General features: G+C 40.2%; 3 protein-coding genes across 5 annotated transcripts; 2 read left to right on the forward strand and 1 right to left on the reverse strand.

Moving 5' to 3' along the window:
- Nucleotides 1-881: 881 nt before the first annotated feature.
- On the forward strand, nt 882-4232 carry LOC137139278 (kelch-like protein 10). Its single transcript, XM_067526299.1, has 5 exons — nt 882-1009; nt 1304-1790; nt 2225-2842; nt 3239-3388; nt 3879-4232. The coding sequence occupies exons 1-5, from the start codon at nt 882-884 to the stop codon at nt 4230-4232; spliced, it is 1737 nt and encodes a 578-aa protein (XP_067382400.1).
- Nucleotides 4233-8834: 4602 nt separating this feature from the next.
- Nucleotides 8835-13466, forward strand: LOC137139827 (kelch-like protein 10). Of its 2 annotated transcripts, none has more exons than XM_067527603.1 (5): nt 8835-10767; nt 11061-11547; nt 11676-12293; nt 12441-12590; nt 13095-13466. In XM_067527603.1, exons 1-5 carry the CDS (start codon nt 10637-10639, stop codon nt 13440-13442), a joined length of 1734 nt encoding a protein of 577 aa, XP_067383704.1. In that variant the 5' UTR covers nt 8835-10636; the 3' UTR covers nt 13443-13466. The 2 variants fall into 2 exon arrangements, with proteins under 2 accessions (XP_067383704.1, XP_067383705.1); XM_067527604.1 differs by having other exon boundaries at nt 8837-9110; nt 13095-13465.
- Nucleotides 13467-13907: 441 nt separating this feature from the next.
- tgm2a (transglutaminase 2, C polypeptide A) lies at nt 13908-20769 on the reverse strand. 2 transcript variants are annotated; one of them, XM_067527602.1, is made up of 15 exons: nt 20644-20769; nt 20147-20332; nt 19811-20044; nt 19543-19661; nt 19259-19387; nt 18415-18544; nt 18051-18180; nt 17855-17958; nt 17325-17413; nt 16975-17128; nt 16752-16840; nt 15973-16156; nt 15653-15813; nt 14760-14896; nt 13908-14334 (listed from the first exon to the last, which is right to left on the reverse strand). In XM_067527602.1, exons 1-15 carry the CDS (start codon nt 20651-20653, stop codon nt 14175-14177), a joined length of 2016 nt encoding a protein of 671 aa, XP_067383703.1. In that variant the 5' UTR covers nt 20654-20769; the 3' UTR covers nt 13908-14174. The 2 variants fall into 2 exon arrangements, with proteins under 2 accessions (XP_067383703.1, XP_067383702.1); XM_067527601.1 differs by having other exon boundaries at nt 18415-18583.
- Between the last annotated feature and the right edge of the window lie 383 nt (nt 20770-21152).

Here is a 21152-nt window from a genome sequence, read left to right on the forward strand (position 1 = left end):
CCTTGTGTACTCAATCACATTTAGTTGCATTTCTAGCTTAGGCTACATTTCCATAACCTTTTACCTACAGTGAAAATGAAAAAAAAAAGCATTTTACTTCAGACAATGTTATTGTCGTAAGACATTTAACAGATTAGGAGGTCACAAAGAAATCCAGGGTGACATCTGGTAAATTTAAGGCCTCTCTTGCAGTAACTGAAATCAATGTTCACAAGTCCAGAATCAGGTCATTCACTTTTTTAAGTTGTACCACCTCCCATTGCACACTCACTTTCTGTACATAGCTTCTTATTTTATTCTATCTCTGTGTACATACTTCATATTTGTTGCGTGTCACACCTTTGCATTTTAACTTCATACTTTAGACAGTGTATGCACCTGACACCAAGACAAATTCCTAGTATTGTTAAGTGTTCTTAACTGTGCCTGGCAATAAACAGTTTTCTGATTCTGTTTTTCATACATATAATACATATAATATAACATATACATATAACATATATATATATAGATACATAACATATAATACATATAATAAAATAGAAATATATATACTCTGTTCAGGGGTACCCAGACTACTGAATTAAAGTAATACTCATATTATACAACATATGGATTGGCTGATGAAGACATCTAAACTATAATTACTTCATTTTACACCACTATGGTAAAAGACATAACTCAAAGCATGGGCCTAGTTACTGTTGCCGGTAACGACCAGATTCTGTGACATCTTAATAATCCATTCTAGGCTTTCATCATGACCTGAGTGGGTAGGCATATTTCTCTCTCACACAACTAGAAACACTTGTGCCTAGCAACGACAGAAGCCTGCACCAGACAGTTGCAACAAGTAAAATATCTTAAATTGAAGAGCAAAGATGAGTACGAGCAGCTCAGTGTATAACAAGCTCCATCTAAAGCAGTTTTGTGATGCTGTGATCAAAGTGGACAACGCTGAGTTTCACGCACACAAGGTTATCCTGTGTAACTGCAGCACATATTTCAGGTGAGCTAGGTACTGGGTGTTAACAGAGGGATGTTCCTCCATAAGCAAAACACTGCAGCGTGCTTACTAACGCAACTTAATTTTCAGTGGTTCTCTTCATATAGCCATTACATAGAGGTCATTTTTAAAATTTAGTTTTACCAATCCATGCTGTGGTTGGATGGAAGTGTAACTTTTTCTTTTGGGCATTTCATTGTATAAATGTCAGCCGTTTTCAAATGGGCAAAAGGAGTTTTACATATACTGTCTATTTAAATGAAAAACATGGTAACATTTCATTTTCCTGGCCCACAGAGCTCTCTTTAACCGCTGGTCAAACCCAGAAAGTAGACTCTTTGAAATTCCCAATGTGTCCCCTGAGGTGATGAAGCTCATTATTGAGTTTGCCTACACTGACTTTGTTCCTGTGACACAGGAGAATGTACAAGAACTTTTTGTAACAGCTGACCGTTTCAATGTAATGGGCATCATTGAAGCCTGCAGTGATTTCCTGGAGGAGCAGCTGAATCCACATAATTGCATTGGCATCTGGAGGTTCACTGACATCTATTACTACCCAGAAATGAAAAACAAGGCCTTCCAGTTCCTCCTGAATCACTTTGAGGTGGTTGCTACCACCTCAGAAGAGTTTCTGCTTCTCTCAGCGCAAGAACTTGCTACAATAATTGAAAGTGACCAACTAATTGTAAAGAAGGAGAAAACCGTGTTTGAGGCCATCCTTCGCTGGGTCACCAACTCAACTGAGGAACGCAGAGAACACATCTCTTTGCTTTTGTCCAAGGCAAGTAAGAAAGGAAACTATAGAACTGTCTCTGCATTCTGCAGATAATTTGCATGATGATTGCATCTGTTACAAATCGTTAACGACTGTGGCACAGGAAGGTAGAGTGGTCGGTCGTCCACCAATCTCGCAGTTGTTGGTTCGATCCCTGGCTCCTCTGGTCACATGTCAAAGTGTCCTTTAGCTAAACTCTGAACGCTAACATAGTTGCTCCCGGTGAGTGTTGGTCAGCTGCATAGCAGCTACCCCATCGGTGTGTGAGTGTGTGTGTGATTGTGATTGCGAATGGGTGAAAAATAAGAAGCAGTGTAAAGCGCTTTGAGTGCCAATAGGTAGAAAAGCGCTATATAAGTGCAGATCATATGTATGTCATTAATGCTGTTATCATAATTTCAGCAGCATGACCCACACTTTATCTTCATATCTCCTTCCAGGTCAGGCTGGCTTTGATGCCTCCAGAATACGTCATGAAGAGTGTGGATGAAAATGAAGTGATGAAGTCGAGTGAAGAGTGTCGAACACTTCTCCGCCGGGCCTTGGAGAACATGCTTGACATTAGGAGAAAGGACCCCTCCAGCTCAATTTTATGTTATCCCTTGGCCCAGCCACGCTTGCCTGTTGCTGTCCTTCTGGCCATTGGAGGCCGGAGTGGCGAAAGTCCAACCAATAGCATTGAGTCATATGATGTATGTGCAGACAGCTGGATGAAAATACCTGACAATGACCTGACTCCACGAGCCTACCATGGCACTGCTTTTCTCAGCGGATCAGTTTACTGTGTTGGGGGCACTGACAACATTCAACAGTTAAGCACAGTACAAAGGTTTGATCTGGGCACACACACCTGGCAGGAGGTGGCACCAATGCATTCGAGACGCTGCTACATCTGTGTAACTGTGCTGGATGGGTACATATATGCCATGGGAGGTTATGATGGGCGTGATCGGCTGTCAACGGCTGAGCACTATGACCCTAGAACCAATCAGTGGACTTTAATAGCATCCATGAATGCTCACAGGAGTAATGCTTGTTGTACAACACTCCAAGGCAAGGTGGGTAGTACTAAAACATCAGCTGAAAATAACTGAGAAACAGCAGCTCTGTGTCAAGGCAGGAGAAAATAGACACTGAACTTTTCTTGTTGACTTTTTGGGCATTTGGCTTCAAAGAGAAATCATCAATTAAAGTTTAACAAACCCTACTAGGTTATTTATTTAGATCATTTAGGTGGTGCAAGCAATAAGTGGCCAAAAGAAAAGTAAAATAAAACAAATCTATCAAGCTCCAAAACAAATGCCAAAGCTGCAAAATTCAACTACAGTAGCATTTAGCAGGTCATTGCAGCATTGCCCCCTATTCTCTCAGCTGTAACCGGTCACATGTGGAATTAAGTTCATGTCTTCAGTAGAAACCTTCAAAAAAATGGCTTCAATTATTGCTTTCCACAGATTTACATTTGTGGTGGCTCCAATGGGAGCGAGTGCCTGTTAACGGCTGAATGTTACACCCCAGAGACAAACCAGTGGACGATGATCGCCGCCATGGGCAAGAGGCGCAGCGGAATTGGGGTTGTCACGTATTCAGGCTACGTCTTTGCAGTAAGTGGACACTGAGAGACACTCAGAAACACAAACATTTGAACAGATGTTGTTAGCAGAAATCTCAAATAGTGCTAAGACTCATATTAATGTTTCTACAAATCCAATCAGTGTTGCACACCTCTGACAAGGAGGTTTGTCTGAAGGCAATAATGTATTAATATATAGTAATACCATTTTTGTATAACTGAAATAAGTAGATATTACAGTGAAGTACTGACAATTTGCCAACACCTTTTAGTAACTGATATACACATACAATTGTTTATAGATGGTGTACTTTACTTTGTCAAGGAATGTATAAAGTACCAGTCAATAATCAGCTATTTCACTGATTGTATCTGTGCTTTTACCTAAAGTACCTTTAATTTACTCATACTCTACCGTAAGACCAGTAGCTCTTTAAGAAAGTATAAAATAACACATTAAACAAACAGACAAGAAGCAGCTACAGACATCCTGTCTTTATATGTCACCTGTTCTTCTGTAGGTTGGTGGTTTTGATGGAACCGCTCGTCTGCGGACTGTTGAGGCCTATAACCCCGACACTGACACCTGGAGTGATATGGCCTCTATGGTGCAACGCCGCAGCAATTTTGGCATTGCGGTTATCGACGATCGGCTCTTTGTGGTTGGGGGTTTCAACGGCTTCTCCACAACTGTAGGCGTCGAGAGTTACAATATTGAAGCTGACCACTGGTCCTATGTCCCTGAGATGGAGATCTCCCGCAGCGCCCTGAGCTGTTGTGTGGTGTATGGCCTCACCAACATTGCAGAGTATGTAGCCCCTCGCCCCTCTCTTCAGGTGTCTGAGGTGGAGGAGGATACAGTGGTGTCAGGGTGATCCATCTCGTTATGAAATGTATTGTTGTATAAATAAATGTAAAAAAACAAATTTAGAAAAAATAAAATAAACAATTGTGATTTGTTTTGACGAATATTTTAAATGTCACAGAAACAGTAAAGACAAGTGAGACCTGAAAACTGCACGAACTTCTATGACATCCATTCATCTGAAAGCCAGAAAGAAAGGAAATTTCTAAAGACTTTATAGTGAATGATGCTCACCAGCATGGAAAGGGACTTGTTCACAAATGCTCACACCACTGTCAAGACACTTAACAGTTTAGGATTTTAAAGAAATCCAGGGTGTCATCTAGGAAATGAAAGGCCTCTCTTGCAGTAGTTAAAATTAGTTTTCACAAGTCCAGCATCAGGACAATAATGAATCACATTGGTGTGCTTGTCGGAGATGAAGTAAAGATACTACTACTGTCCAAAAAACATTGGGTTACTTGACATAATCCCCGGTGCTTTAATGAGAGTGAGGTTTTTCACTACGGGATTCACCTTGGCGTGACCAACTACAGAAGCTCCAATGACACCATTTCTGTTAGTGACAGACAGGTCGAGCCGTGCTCTGGGCTCCACCCCTTTCCTATTATCACGGCTGATAGCCCCTTCTAACTTATTCTAGAGAAATTTCTTTTCATGCCTATGAAAGGAGGTAAAAATTGGTGAAACAACTCACTCTGTTATCAAGCCACCAGGGATTACGTCAAGTAACCCAAGTGTGTGTTTCACTATGGGAGCTATAGCTTAATCCCATATTGCATAAGATCGATAGAGATGGGGAGGATGAAAAGCCAACAGCTCCACAGTGGGACACCGGTATGACGGATCCACTACTTTAGGCACAAGGCTGGATTTGACCGCAGGCACACCATGCCTGGGGCCCATTGTAGACATACAGGGCGGATCAACAGAGCTTGCAAATCACTTGCCCGCTTAGTGGTGGTCAATGCTAATATCAGTGCAGTTTTAATAGAGAGAAATTTCAAACCTGTACTATCAATGGGCTCAACACAGTGGTGAGAGAGGGCATCTAAAACAACTGTCAGGTCCCACAGTGGGACTAGCGGCCTAAAAACTGGAAGCTTGTGACAAGCACCTCTCAAAATGACAAACCAGGGGATGCTGCCCCTCTGGTTTGTCACCAAAACCTACCTGACAAGCAGAGATAGCTGCCAAATAGATCTTAATTGTGGAGAAAGCCTTCCCCTTCTCCAACAACTCCTGAAGGAAGCAAAGCACATCCACCCCTGAACACTCGAATGGTTTTCCTGGCATCACAGCACTCTTCAAAACCCTGCCATTTACCACTGTAAAGGGACCAGGGTTCAGGTGGCTCTAGCACTTTGAATGGTGTCAATGACCCCAAGAGGCAGGCCCACTGCCTTCAGATTCCCCCTTTTATGTGATAGGCCCAGAGAGCCACCTGGTCTGGGTGAGGATGATAGATTTTCCCCCGAGCCTGGAACAGGAAGTCCCTCCATACCGGAAGGGGCCATGGTTTGTCTGCTAGCAGTAGAATTATCTCTGCTATCCAGTGCTTGGTGGCCAATGAGGAACTATTAAAATAAGTGACGAGCCCTGTTCCCTTACTCTGGCTAGTGTTGGGAGAATCAAGCAGAGGTGTAAAAGCATACAGTAGGACGTTCGGCCATGGGAATGCCAGAGCGTCCATCCCCATTGGGGCCTTCTTTCCGTCCGAATCTCTACCAATTCTGTTCCACCACCTGTGTCTGAAGCCTCCATTCCCTTTACAGGGGGTTCCCTCTGGAAGAAAAGTCTGCACCCCCAATACAAAATGCCTGGCACACATGTAGCATGGGACAGAAACCTTGTGCTGCTCCACAAAATTATTTTCTGGGCCAATCTTTGTAGCTGTAGAGAACGGGTTCTGCCATGGCAGTTGATATAAGCTACAACTGTAGTGTTGTCTGTTTTCAACAACACATGATGACCCTGAAGAAAACTCAGAAAATGCTTCAGGGCCCAAAACACAGTAAGCAGTTCCAACAAGCCATCCCTGGGGACCATACGCCGTTTACTGCCCATCAGAGTCACACCCCACCCTGTCAACAATGCATCCATTGTAAGAGTTATCATGGTTAGCACCGCCCCCAGCTGCACCCCTGATGCCTGGACAGTTCTCTCCATGGGGGGAGAGCCGCGAGTCAGGGCTGAGTCACTATCACTGTATAGTTGAAGTGACGACGAGGGCAGAGTTGCAATGACACGACCCAGCGTCAGTATTCCCAGATGCACTACCGATACGACAGAAGCCATGAGACCTAGGAGGTGGAGGCACAGGCACGGTGTGAATGACACCACTGTCCCCAGGTGAAATCTAGAGAGGCATTGAATGAAGCGATTCTCCCCTCTGTTAATAAGACCCGATAAGAGAGGGAGTTTCAGCCCTAAGTATTCTGTGCTTTGAGCTGGAGTTAGATGGCATTTTGTTATTATCATGTTGCCATCTCTGATTGATTGCTCCTGTGAATGGGAGCATATTAAATAATCGTCTATGTAGGAAAATCTAGTCTAGGAAATCTAGGAAAGTCTAGAATGGAGCAAAGAGAAGAACTGCCTTTCTTTGGAATGAGTCTACTCTCCTTTCGGCTTATCCTGTGAGTTCAGGGTCGCCACAGCGGATCATTGTCCGCATGTTGATTTGGCACAGTTTTTACGCCGGATGCCCTTCCTGACGCAACCGCAAGGGAAATGGGCTGTTAGGGGTTCAGGGTCTTGCCCAGGGACACTTCGACATATAGCCAGGGGGATCGAACCACTCACCCTGTGGTTCGTAAGCAACTGCCTTTACCAACTGAGCTATGCCTTTCTTTGGAATGAGTACTGGTAGTAAAAACCCAGATGAGCTTCCACACTCACTTTAGGTTCGTCACAACACGTTAGCCTCTTAGGTGAACTGATGGCAGCGGGGTTTATTCCAAGCCTACTGCAGTCATTAGTCAGTTTGCCATAACACATTAGCTAGACTTTAATTTAGGAGATTAAGCTAACAAGCTATTGCTAGCAAGTGTTGTTGTCATGTTGTGACAAGCTAGCCTGAGTTACACTGGTTTCCATGCTATACCAGTAAGTGGATACAAGGTAGCTACAGGAACAACTCGCCTTGACGTGGACACCGTTCCCCGACAACTGTGCAAACCTAAGTTCTTCTTGCAAAGGACTTATCCAGCATATTTCAGGCTGAAATACTGCGTTCAGCGACGCGCTCCTTTACTGGTCGTCTGTGAACTGTTAGGCAGATTACAGCTTCCTAGAACACGCTGAGGGAGCTTACAATAGCTCACAGGAAGAAAGCGAGAATGAATTAGTATGGGTGGTCGGCCGTGATAATAAGAGGAGCTTGTAGCCCGGAGCACGGCTCGACCTGTTCGTCACTGACAGACGTGGTGTCATTGGATTTTTTTGTCGCCCCCAATATCTGAAGCTAAATTCTGTCTGTAACACAGCCATGTTGGAGACAATGTGGAGCAGTAAATATAAATCATTCTTATGATATACCTAGGCATTGTATAGTGTTGTATTTTTGTAATATGAAATAGGAAATATTGTGTCAAGAAAAAACAAATATTTGTTCAAAAGGTTGTTAATAGCTAGTAAAAAATGGAGGATGAAGACTGGAACATAGATATGTCATAAAACAAACTGTAGAGACAAGGCAATCCACAGTATTAATGGGTTCAGTTTTTCCCACTTAGTTTCTTTTTCCTTTCTTTTTCCTCCTATGTATTTCCTTTGAACATCAAAATAAAGTGTTAAAAAGTTTAATTCTAAATTAAATTCTTACCACAGTGGCAAGTACTGTACACTTTTTGTGACCATTGCATTGTACTATTTTTGTTGAACATGTGTGGTGAACGTACCTTCCTACAATACCTTACCCAATTACTTACAATAGATTTGGAGAAGAAATTCATTATCAAGAGGCAGAGAGTGGCCTGCGATTACATCCTCTCCCTTTTAAGAGGTGTGGGTGGGTAGATAGTCCAGACCAACATTTCTATAATTAATTAAAACTAAAACTATTTTTTAAAATATAAAATGTATAAACTGAACTTAAACTTAATTAACTATAAAACTAATTTCTTGTTTCAATTGACTAAAAGTAAATAGAAATTACCCCAACATTGTAACTATAAAACAATTGGGCCTAGAATCTTGATTGATTTACTTCAGGTAATGCATTTTTTTTACTGCTCATATATAAACTAATAGTACAGCTTATTAGGTCCTCACTTTGTCGGTGAAAGTCTGCATCAAACTAGATGAAATGTGGGATAAGAAATTACAAAGATTTTGTGTGAAATGGCTTCCATTTTTTAATGTTAATACAAAGTCTAAGACTTTGTTTTTACCATGCTAGAGAAAGGAACTTATTTGGTCCTGATAAAGCAGGTTGATTGCCATTCAATTGCATTTCAGTTTTCTCAAACTTTGTGGTAACTGTCATGACCCTTCCCAACTTCATTTTGTCATGTTTCATCAGCTTCACTTCCTGCCCCAGACTTTTATTTTGATGTGCCTGATTTTGGACTCTGTTTTTTATCTGAGGTTTGGCCAAAGGTGTTTTCATCTGATTATCTTAGTCTGCCTGCCTTAGTTTGAACACTAGTTATGGCTATATGCTTTCTCCCTGTCTGTCGTGCTTCTGTTTTAGCATTTGATTTGATTGTTTGCTCTTACCCTTATCTTGTTTGCTCCTACCCTTATCTGGCTCTGTATATACACACCATTTGCTTTATGTTCGTGTGACATTTATAGACCCACTGTTCCTCCTGTTTGGACTGAAATAGGAAAACGAGCATTCAGTTTCACTGCCCCCTCTTCTTGGAATAGTCTTCAAACAGAGGTAAAGATATCAGAACTCATTTCACTTGAAGCCTTCTGTTCTTTCCTAATCACCAAACACAGAAAATCTATTGGACAGTGCTTGTGTTTTTAAATTGTTACCTTGTCTTCAACTTCTGGACTTAAACTATAAATGTAATGATAAACTATATGCAATACCTGAGTGTTTATTAATTGTTTATTATAACTTATTGTTTGTAACATGCACTTAAAACTATATACATTTTATGATGTGTGCTGCTGACCTCTTGGAAAGGTAACCCTTTTAAATGAAATCTCATTGGGATTTATCTGGTTAAATAAAATTTGCATTATACATTTGATTTATGGTTTCTGCTAATTAAAACTTGACTTCTTGAATGTGTGCAATCTCTAGTTTATTTGTTTAAGGTCTGCCCCTTGTTTTGCAAGTGCGCACCTCTTTGGGTTAATTATTTCTTACTAAAATCGTTGGTTTGGGGTTCACTGTGTGTAAGTGTGTGTGTGTGTGTGTGTGTTTTCTTTCCCTGTCACTCCAGCTCCACATAGATTAGTTTCCTTTGTATCTCGCCCGTGTAGTTTCTTCAGTTCCCCCGTCACTCCTGTATGTTTGTCTGCATCTATCAGGTTCCCCATATATAATCAGTTATATAATCAGTTTTATGTTCTTGTTTATATTCAATCTTTACTTAGTCTGTGTCACGTGCCTGTTTCTGTTCTCCATCTTGGAGAGATTTTCTGTTTCGTTTTCATTTTTATACTTCGTGTAAAGTTTTTTTAACCACCTTATCTCCTACTAGGGTCCTTCATAGACAAAACTCAGGTAGCACTGAACAACCACATCCAATCAACATAAAGTTTACATTTACATTTAGTCATTTAGCAGACGCTTATCTAAAGCGACTTACAAGTGAGGTACAAGAAAAGCAAAAATCTATGTCAAAAAATCTAAGTAAAAAAGTTAAACTAATTCCTACAATGCATTCATAAAAAAAAAAAAAGTATGAATTAACACTATTTATTGGCAGATCATTTTATCCAAGGTTAGTGGTCTGTAAGTACTGTGGATAGCTGTAGGACATTTTCAGATTGTTAAACTTCATGTAAAAAGCCACGGGACGACAGTGCAGAGACATGTCCTAACATTTGAAGAAATTTCCTAATGTCTTTTTGCTGCAGGGGTTGCTATTCCTTTTACTTTTAATAAAATAGAAATAAATGTAATATATCCAGGGGTACCCAGACTATTATATTGAACTCTAATACTCAATTTATGCAACATGTGGATTGGCTGTTAAGAAAACATAGCCACATCTAGACTACAACTGCTTCATTGTACACCACTATGGTAAAAGTCATAATTCATTTCTTGAGCCTAGTTACTGTTGCCGTTAACGACCAGGTTGTGTGGCATGGTCAGGCTTTCATCATGACCTGAGTGGGTAGGCACACTTCTCTCTCACACAACTAGAAACTTGTGCCTAGTAAGGACAGAAACCTGCACCAGACAGTTACAACAAGTGAAAGATCTTAAGTTGAAGAGCAAAGATGAGTACGAGCAGCTCAGTGTATAACGAGCTCCGTCTGAAGAAGCAGTTTTGTGACGCTGTGATCAGAGTGGACAACGCTGAGTTTCATGTGCACAAGGTCATCCTGTGTAACTGCAGCACATATTTCAGGTGAGCTAGGTACTGGGTGTTAATGGGGATGTTCCTCCATAAGCAAAACACATTGTTTTATTTTGTTACTTAACTCACGTTTTAATTACAAAATTTAAAATGGGAATTAAAACTGATTAGAAAAAGACCAACCCATGCAGTGGTTGGAAGGAAGTCTAAATTCCTTTTTCTGTTGGGCATTTCATTGTATAAATGTCATAGCAGTTTTCACATGGGCAAAAGAAGCTTTACATTTTCATGTACTGTCAATATAAATGTAAAATGTGGTAACACTTTATTTTCCTGGCTCACAGAGCTCTCTTTAACCACTGGTCAAGCTCAGACAATCGACTTTTTGAAATTCCCAATGTGTCCGCTGAGGTGATGAAGCTCATTATTGAGTTTGCCTACACCGACTTTGTTCCTGTGACACAGGAGAATGTACAAGAACTTTTTGTAACAGCTGACCGTTTCAATGTAATGGGCATCATTGAAGCCTGTAGTAATTTCCTGGTCGAGCAGCTGAATCCACATAATTGCATTGGCATCTGGAGGTTCACTGACAACTGTTACTACCCAGAAATGAAAAACAAGGCCTTCCAGTTCCTCCTGAATCACTTTGAGGTGGTTGGTACCACCTCAGAAGAGTTTCTGCAGCTCTCAGCACAGGAACTTGGTAAAATAATTGAAAATGACCAACTAATTGTAAAGAAGGAGAAAACTGTGTTTGAGGCCATCCTTCGATGGGTCACCGACTCAACTGAGGAACGCAGAGAACACATCTCTTTGCTTTTGTCCAAGGCAAGTAAGAAAGGAAACTATAGAACTGTCTCTACATTCACCTTGATTTGCATCTGTTACACATCGTTAATGACGTTATCATAAATTCAGCAGCATGATCCACACTCTATCTTCATATCTCCTTCCAGGTCAGGCTGGCTTTGATGCCTCCAGAATACGTCATAAAGAGTGTGGATGACAATGAAGTGATGAAGTCGAGTGAAGAGTGTCGAAAACTTCTCCGCAGGGCCTTAGAGAACATGCTGGACATTAGAACAAAGGACTTCTCCAACTCTATTATATGTTATCCTTTGGCCTATCCACGCCTTCCTGCTGCTGTCCTGTTGGCCATTGGAGGCTGGAGTGGCGAAGGTCCCACCAATGGCATTGAGTCATACGATGTATGTGCAGACTGCTGGGTCAAAATACCTGACAATGAGCTGACTCCACGAGCCTACCATGGCACTGCTTTTCTCAATGGATCAGTTTACTGTGTTGGGGGCACTGACAACATTCAACAGTTAAGCACAGTACAAAGGTTTGATCTGGGCACACACACCTGGCAGGAGGTGGCACCAATGCATTCAAGACGCTGCTTTGTCTGTGTAACTGTGCTGGATGGGTACATATATGCCATGGGAGGTTATGATGGACGTGATCGGCTGTCAACGGCTGAGCGCTATAAGCCTAGAACCAATCAGTGGACTTTAATTGCATCTATGAATGCTCGGAGGGGTAATGCTTGTTGCACAACACTCCAAGGCAAGGTGGGTAGTACTAAAACATCAGCTGAAAATAACTGAGAAACAGCAGCTCTGTGTCAAGGCAGGAGAAAATAGACACTGAACTTTTCCAGCATTTGGCCTCAAAGAGAAATCATCAAGTAAAGTTTAACAAATTATTGTTTTCCCCAGATTTACATTTGTGGTGGCTCCAATGGGAGCGAGTGCCTGTTAACGGCGGAATGTTACACCCCAGAGACAAACCAGTGGACGATGATCGCCGCCATGGGCAAGAGGCGCAGTGGAATTGGGGTTGTCACGTATTCAGGCTACGTCTTTGCAGTAAGTGGACACTAACAGAGACACTCAGAAACACAAACATTTGAAGAGCTGTTGTTAACAGAAATCTCAAATAGTGCTAAGACTCTTATTAATGTATTACAAATCCAGTCAGTGTTCTCTGACAAGGAGGTTTGTCTGAAGGCAATAATGTATTAATATATAGTAATACCATTTTGGAAAACTGAAATGAGTAGATATTACTGTGAAATACTGGGAATTGTCAACACTTTTTTAAGAAAAAGGAATGAGTTAAGTAACTGATATACACATATAATTGTTAAGAGATGGTGTACCTTACTTTGTCCATAAAGGTATGTAGAACCAGTCAATAATCAGTGGTTTTACTGATTGTATCTGTACTTTTACCTAAAGTGCCTTTAATTTAACTCATACTGTACCATAAGGCCAGTAGCGCATTAAGAAAGTATAAAATGATACACTAAACATACAGACAAGAAGCAGTTAAAGACATCCCGTATTTATATTTCACCTGTTCTTCTGTAGGTTGGTGGTTTTGATGGAACCGCACGTCTTCGGACTGTTGAGGCCTATAACCCCGACACTGACACCTGGAGTGATATGCCTTCTATGGTGCAGCGCCGCAGCAATTATGGTATTGCAGTGATCGATGATCGGCTCTTTGTGGTTGGGGGTTTTAACGGCTTCTCCACAACTGTTGGCGTCGAGAGTTACAATATTGAAGCTGACCACTGGTCCTATGTCCCTGAGATGAAGATCTCCCGCAGCGCCCTGAGCTGTTGTGTGGTGTATGGGCTCACCAACATTGCAGAGTATGTAGCCCCTCGCCCCTCTCTTCAGGTGTCTGAGGTGGAGGAGGGTAAAGTGGTGTGATGGTGATCCATCTCGTTATGAAATGTATTGTTGTATAAATAAATGTCTCTTTGCATAAAAAGACAGCAGTGCTATTGTTATTACTAATCCATGGGTTAAGATGCAGGGATTTTCCACTTTGTGTGATAACCTGCCGATTTGTTGCAAGACCACATATGGGCATTTTTCTGACAAATATTCTAAATGTTACAGAAACAGTAAAGACAAGTGAGACCTGAAAACTGCATGAACTTCTATGACATCCATTCTGAAAGCCAGAAAGAAAGGAGATTTTAGAGCCAATGATGCTCACCAGCATGTAAAGAGTACACAAGAATTTCCAAAGACGTCGGACTTGTTTATAAATGCTCACACCAATGGCAAGACGCTTAACAATTTAGGTCACAAAGGTCACAAAGAAATCCAGGGTGTCAATGTGTTCAAATTAAGATGAATACAACTTCATAGCATCTCATTCAACACGTGTTTAAATCAGTACTTTATTTTGTGGAGCTATTTATTCTATTGAGGCCCATACAGAGACAGTAAGGGTGTACAGTTATACAGGAATATTTATGGCATGTGGATCATTGTTATTGTAAGTGAAACTACATAGAAAATCAAAGAGCATAGCATATTATACATATATACTTGTATGCCAAAGACAGGGCCATAATCTTCACATTCTGCCCTATTAAACAACAACATTAAAAAACAAAACAAAAAACAAAAACAGCCTATGCCTGTTTGGGCTTATATACTGCCATATTCCTTTACAACAACAGTGATGAAGCTCTTGATGTTCCTCAGTTTGTCGCTGTCAAAGTTCACCAGAAGCACAGTAGAGGCAACACTGCTGGGAGTGAACTCTACACTGGCTTTGATTTCCTGTTTGGGGCCCACAGCTCCAACTCTGCAGAAATCATATGAAAACAATAAACAAACAGTAAGTAATCATCAAGGAAGTTTAATATTACAGTATTCTTTCCTACGCAACCCAGGAAATATGTTTCAGTCCTTGGAACCTAATTTATAAATGTCATAATCATTTTTGAGATATTCTAACTGTAATTCTGTTTGTGGGTACAGTATCTCACCACAAATCACTGAACAATCTCTTACATTGTTGTAAGCAGCCTACATTTATAATAGAAATACTAATTATTGTACGAATTATTACTACATATCGCACCAAACACCATCAGTAAATTGTATATACCAATGTAATGACGAGTGAGACATTTACATCCATAAAAGAAAAAATAGGCATAAACTTAATAAAACAAAATAGGTGATAAATATTCTCAAGTAACCTGAAACGCGATACATTTGACTTACTTCACTGTAATGGGTTTGCTGTCGTTGAGGCCGACCCCCTCTATGGTGAAACTGCAGTCCAGCAGTGGCTCTGGCAAAGGGTTCAGTAAGGTCAGCTCTGCGGTCACAGTCTGGTTCACTGTGGCTTGTCCTGTTAGCTGCAGAGAGGGGTTCAGGTTCACAGGTTTCATCATGGAAGAGGTGGTAAAATACAGTAAATGACTAAAATGAGGTCACTATAAACCTGTACAATTAAATAACAGAATACAATGATAATATATTTTAAATGATTACCTGTAACACTGTTTGATTTAGCCTATAATTTGAATCATGTACAGTACATGCTTGAGTGGTCAGTAAATAGTACTCTATAGTAAGCTACATGATTTGTCTTTATTCTATTCTATTTATCCATGAATCATGAAAACTACATGCTTTGAATGGGGTGGTCAGGCCAACTATCTGGCACAAACAAATGAAAAAAACAACTGAGAAAAAATAAGAAAGAAGGCTTAAACAAGAAATACCATGATTTCCGAATACAGGTGATTTCTGGATACCAATTTAAACAGAGGAGTAGAAGGCACTAAGAAACACTAACAAAAAGTGTACATTTTGCTTTTCAACACACTATTTCAGGCAGACGTGAAAGAGCGTACAATATAATGGACAAGATTACAGTTACACTCAAACTGTCTTAGTGAATCAAGGGAAGGAAGTACAGAATTTAAAACTGTTCTTTGTGATTTTCTGTGACAAATAAAGACAAGGGCAATGGTAATGAAAGTGCTCAGAAAGTGTCTGCTTTGTCCAAATCCACAAATCTTATTTATTTAGTTATGTACTGACTTCTTTAAAAAGTATCAGAGGTTTAATTGCCCGTGAATGCATTTCTTCCCTCCGTCTATTCATACCTTAATCTCTATTACTGGCTCGTCCAGCACGATGGTCTTCTCAGCTTTATGGTAGTCACTGGTTTGCTTATCGATGGTGATGGCTGATAGTTGGATCAACCTGTCAGAAGTGATCACCGATCCGTAACCATCATACTGCAGTGTGAGGGAGAGGCGCCTTTCTGAGAAAAACAACATTATATACACATGAAATCAGTTATTATGAGCATTTACTGCAATTTCACCATGAGAACAAGGCACTTTTTGTTTTTAAATAATAAATCTACAGATCAGATATTGTGGTGTGAACATCTGAACCTCTAACAAAGATCAGAACTGACCTTCACCCGAGGGCACCTGCACTTTCTCTGAAGTAAATCCACAGCCCTCCCCTTGTTTCCCACTGTAGCCAACGGCTCTGGCAAAGAACAGGAAGGTGCAAGTTTTTGCCTCCATGCAGTTGTTAGTGAGGATGGCATGTACCTCAAAGTCTGAGCCCACAATCATGTTTTCAGCCAGCTTGATCTTAAAGGAGAATTAAAAATCGACTGATTTAGTGTAGATTCATTCATGGACAATACAATAAAAAAATATGAATAAGACTTTTACACATTTCATAACTGAAATTGGAGTACTAATGTTCTTTTTTAAAATCTAAAACAGATTATTCTACAATCTTAAGAAAATATACATAAGCTTAGTTTTGTCCTAGATTTAGATTCATAGTTAAACAAAGTGCAAAATAAATAGGTCTAGCACTCAGGGAAAGTTTTAACTTTGGTGTAAACAAATCACCAGAGCTAAAAAAAATTGCAGTGTTTGACAATCACATGTGCACTTTATGTCTGTCATGCCCTTGGTGGATTTTACACATTGTGACCATTGTTCCTCTTTCTTGAAAATGATTTTCTGTTTTCCATATATTGGTGATTTTGCCTTTTCTTGAAACATAATAAATCAATTTCTTTTGTATTTAAAATAGTGCAATTATGAGCTAAAGGCAGATGATGACCCTTTTGGAGCTTTGGGTTTTTGATTACTTAGACTACATATCACTTTCTTTAATGTGTTTAGTTTTATTCACAGTATATCTAAGCTTAGCTTGAACAGTAAAACACACCTTGAGATGGAGCCCTGGCTCTTCTCCTCGCTGCTGTAGTTTGTTGTGATGCTGAGCCTTTTCATACACCTGCCTCTCCTCTTTTGACCCTGTAAGCCATCAGGGTTACAGATAACTTTAAACATATTTAAGCTCCGAAACGGCACCAAACACAAATCCACTTCAAAATCACAGATGTGCAGCATGTAATGAGGGTGTGTGTACACATGCTGCTCTTCAGTACCTTCTGAATACTTGTACTGGTGTGTGATGTCATGCCTCTTGTCTGAACCCACGGCTTTGGTGCTGATGAAGCATCCAACAGATTTAGTTGATCCACCAAACTTCACAATCTCTCCATTTGACAGGCACACCATGTCCACAATGTCTGCATTAACCTGTATCCACAAGTGACACAAAATAACACGAACTAACACAACATAGATATAGAAAAACACAGTGTCTCTTAAATAACGTCTCAGAAATTAATCAGTGTCTGCTTGTTGGGTTAGTTTCGATCAAGTCCTGGCAGAAATTCAAACCTCTAACATAGAATTTAAAATATTTGAATGAAAGCTCCGAACAGAAACTCACCTCCGCGAAAATAAAAGGAGTGTCATACTTCCTGGTCAGCTCTCCATCCTTGATAGCCCTCAGTGACGCTGGTCCGCAACAGAAAACACCTGAGGGAAGGATGTGAAGCAGTGAGTAAATAACCTAAATGTGTGGTGAGGCACACTGGGCCACTTCCAGAGAGTTTTGACAATTTAAAGCATGTAAACAGTTTGCAGTAAATATCTTAATAACAATTATGTCCATTATCCAAAATCATCCAAAGACCATAAGGTAAAATGTTACATAATTTGAATTATACTACCATAAGTTTGAGTTGAACTCATTAGCGACAAATGCTGCTGACGTAACCGTATTTAAAGTTCCTCATCACTCACATTAGTGGTTTTCAGTATGTCAGGTACATCAATAACACGGCTAATCTTAAGATTAGCCATGGGAACACACCATGTGTCTGCTAGTGTGGAATAACAGTAGTCAGCTCACATGACTTCAAACCCACGGGACAAACCAAGAAGAAAAAGACAAATACGCATTAAATCAAGGCTGACCATCACTTGTCTCCTGTGGGGTTGGGTCACTGGTTTGCCACCCATCATACTCTGGCCCCAAGTCTGGACGAGTCATCCAGCTGTCCACCCAAACGTGAAAATTCCTGGGAAATGTGTAAATGTAAAAAAACTGAACATAACAAAAGAGAAAATGTAAAGAAACATAACAATAGCTCAGTCCCTACTATACACTCACCATATTGAATCAGAAGATATTCTTTCACCATCTTCATCATATAGGTTTTCTATAATCAGGTTGGCATTAGTATCATGAGCTGATCCAAAGTTAGTAACCACTCGACATGGGATGCCCAGGGCACGGGACACTGAGGGAGAGAGGTGAGCAACATTTCATCACAACAGGCTGTCAACAAAGGTTCTGTCACATACTTGTAGATGGCTACAAAACCATAAGGCTTAATTCTGGATTTAGGGTTCTTATCAAAAGGCTAAATTGTGTGCTAGTGGATGTGGACTGAAAAATGTAACGAATTAAAAAGTATTTCAATCTGTAAACAATCAACCACAATTTATGCCGTATGTTTATGGCCCACACCAACCTGTGCATGCAACACCTGCAAACACCCAACACTGGCCGTAGCGAACGGGACCACTTTCTGCCCACTTGCGCAGAATGACCGTACTGCCGTTCCACGTTCCTGGATGAACCCCACCTGAAAACTCCCCCCACTCCCCCACCAGCACACCCCTGTCATCATTACTGTTGATCTGTGCGCATGGACAGAGAGCAGGAGGACGTTAGATGAGTTAGAGGCAAATTTACTATAAAAACATCCTCTTATAATATAATTCAAGAAAGAAAGGTTATAATAGAGTATGGGTTCACAGGAAGAACAAGACATACAACCAATCAGCAGCACAACTGGATTGTGATTCAGGCTACTAAATTTATGTTTATATTGTATGCGTGCTGCAGTCACTGTATGTTGTAGCATTTACATTTTTCTATTAGAGTAAATTACACTTTTTGCCATGAAAGAATTAAATAAATCTGATAAATCATACAATAATGATAAAGCATATAATAATCTTTATACCCAATGCATACACGAGTGCATCTGCCATAGGTAATATAACACATTACAAAGTGCAAATTAGGAGTAGGAGTAGCTGATTTATCATTTACCTTTCTATTTTAACTATTTTAACTTTCATCAGGATTTATATGGCAGACTGGATTTAATTCTTTGCTACTGCTTTGCATCACAAAAGTTTAGAAAACAAAGTATTAAAAGAAGGAGCAAGGTTGCCCGGCAGAAGGATGAAACACATACAAAAGACTTTTTCTCATGTATCCTGGTAATTGTTGCCTGCACAGCTTAAATAATGGCTACGGGCATCCACAGTGTATAATCTCGCACTAAAGTCTGGACACACACTTACCATGGCACTTAGCACCCTGGTCACATAGATGGGATTTCTTCTGGCTGAACAATCCTTGTCAGTATCAGACACAAATTTGGGGTTTTCATCCAAGATCTTCAGACAGATATCCAGTATTCCTGCTTCAAACTTTACAAAGACAGGAGAGTTGAATGTTCACTATTTGATAACACTGAGCAGCAAACAGGGATTGGGGTGTGTTTTACTTCAATGCTGTTACAAGAGTAAACTTGAATTGACTTAAATAATTCTTGAAATAAAAACTTTCTTAGACATTGTGTTACCTGTCCAAAGTTCCAGGGTGTCCCTTTGATGTGTTTATATGTTCCTCTGTAGATCTGCCCATGTTGTGATAAAACATATTCCCATCTCTTTGTCTCACTTTGCATGTAAACAGCATCTCCTGTGAGTCAGTGGAGACAGAATGATGATGCATTAGCTCACATCTGGCAGCAGATGTTTTATGTTTACCTATGTTGTGCTGTAAGTTGCAGGTAGAGCCAAACAGTCAAAACATATGATCAATTGAAGAAAAAAACCTAATGCACTCACTGGGGCACCAAGCATTAAAAAGCAGGGTGAACTGTCCTAAACTGGTATTCTTCCCTCCCTGGTCCAGAATCAGAGAATAAACTCCGATGGGGGAGCGGGGGGATGAATTAATAGACACAAGAACCTTGTTTCCTGAGGGATCACTGACAGCAGATGCACCCCACTGTGTGTCTACTGTTGAGTCACTTAGACTGAAGGAAACCTTGGTGTCTGAGTCTTTTCTGGGTAGTGGACCTGGGGGAGCATGAACAGTAAATCAAAAACAAAACCTGTACCTTCCAAATATTTATATTTTACAGTCATTTAAATCTAATCATGGAATGGAAAGAAGTGTACCAGTTTCAACGATCAGTGTAAAACTTGTTTCACCCAGTTTGAACCCTTTGCTGCCAGGTTTCAGATGTAAAATCACCCTAAATGGCTGTCCCCTCCTGACAATCAGACGCTGCTCTCCATTCAGCTCCGTGTGATGGTCAGTGTTGTTCTGCTTAATGTTTAGATCACAGCGCTCAATTTCCAAGACTGTGTGTAGACACAGTAAGAAACATTTTCATCACACCAATTAAAAATGAAGTCTGTTGACATTTGTTCTAAAAAATCTAATTAAATCTAAATGTGACCAATTTCTTGATATATCTGCACTAATAATAAATAACGACAAATAATTAGAAAGACATTTCAGTATGTCAGATACATACTACAATAAATGTCATCCACCATGTCCGCTCATCACATTACATCAAAGATCTGTGATCTGACTCTGTCAATTAACAGGGACAGAGAAATCTTTGCTTTATTTTTACATCATTTAGGCTGACAGCCACATCTCTTACCTTGACTCATGTCTGAAGAACAGTTCTTGTCCCTCGACTTGTGTGTGGAAAGTGACACTTCAGCTGCAGCCTTCACTTGTTGCTTTGTAACCCTGCAGTGCCTGGGAATAATTGTTGCCGAAACCAGGAACCTCCCCCCTCTCTGGCTTTGTCACATCAGTAATTCTGTTTTTTCTTCTTCTTTCAGGCATGTCAAAAATGCTTACAACACTTCCTCTTTATTGTTCTGTTTGAATGTAGAGTTAAGGCTGTTATGAAAGGATACACTTTCATAATGGCTCTCAACTCAAAGAAACAGACTGATAAAATCATGGGTCATCAAATTTGGTCCTTAAATTAACATTCATGTCTGTTTCAAAAATTATCGCATGTATTACTTTATGAATCAACATAAACAAAACAGTATAATTAAATTTAATCAAAAACAAATACATTACAGTATATAATGCAAAAACAACACATTCTATAGTCCCTACAATCTTTATCCTGCAAGTTTGCAGATTTGTTTT

Source organism: Channa argus, chromosome 13 (assembly GCF_033026475.1).
Source record: "Channa argus isolate prfri chromosome 13, Channa argus male v1.0, whole genome shotgun sequence".
In the NCBI taxonomy this organism is placed as follows: domain Eukaryota; kingdom Metazoa; phylum Chordata; class Actinopteri; order Anabantiformes; family Channidae; genus Channa; species Channa argus.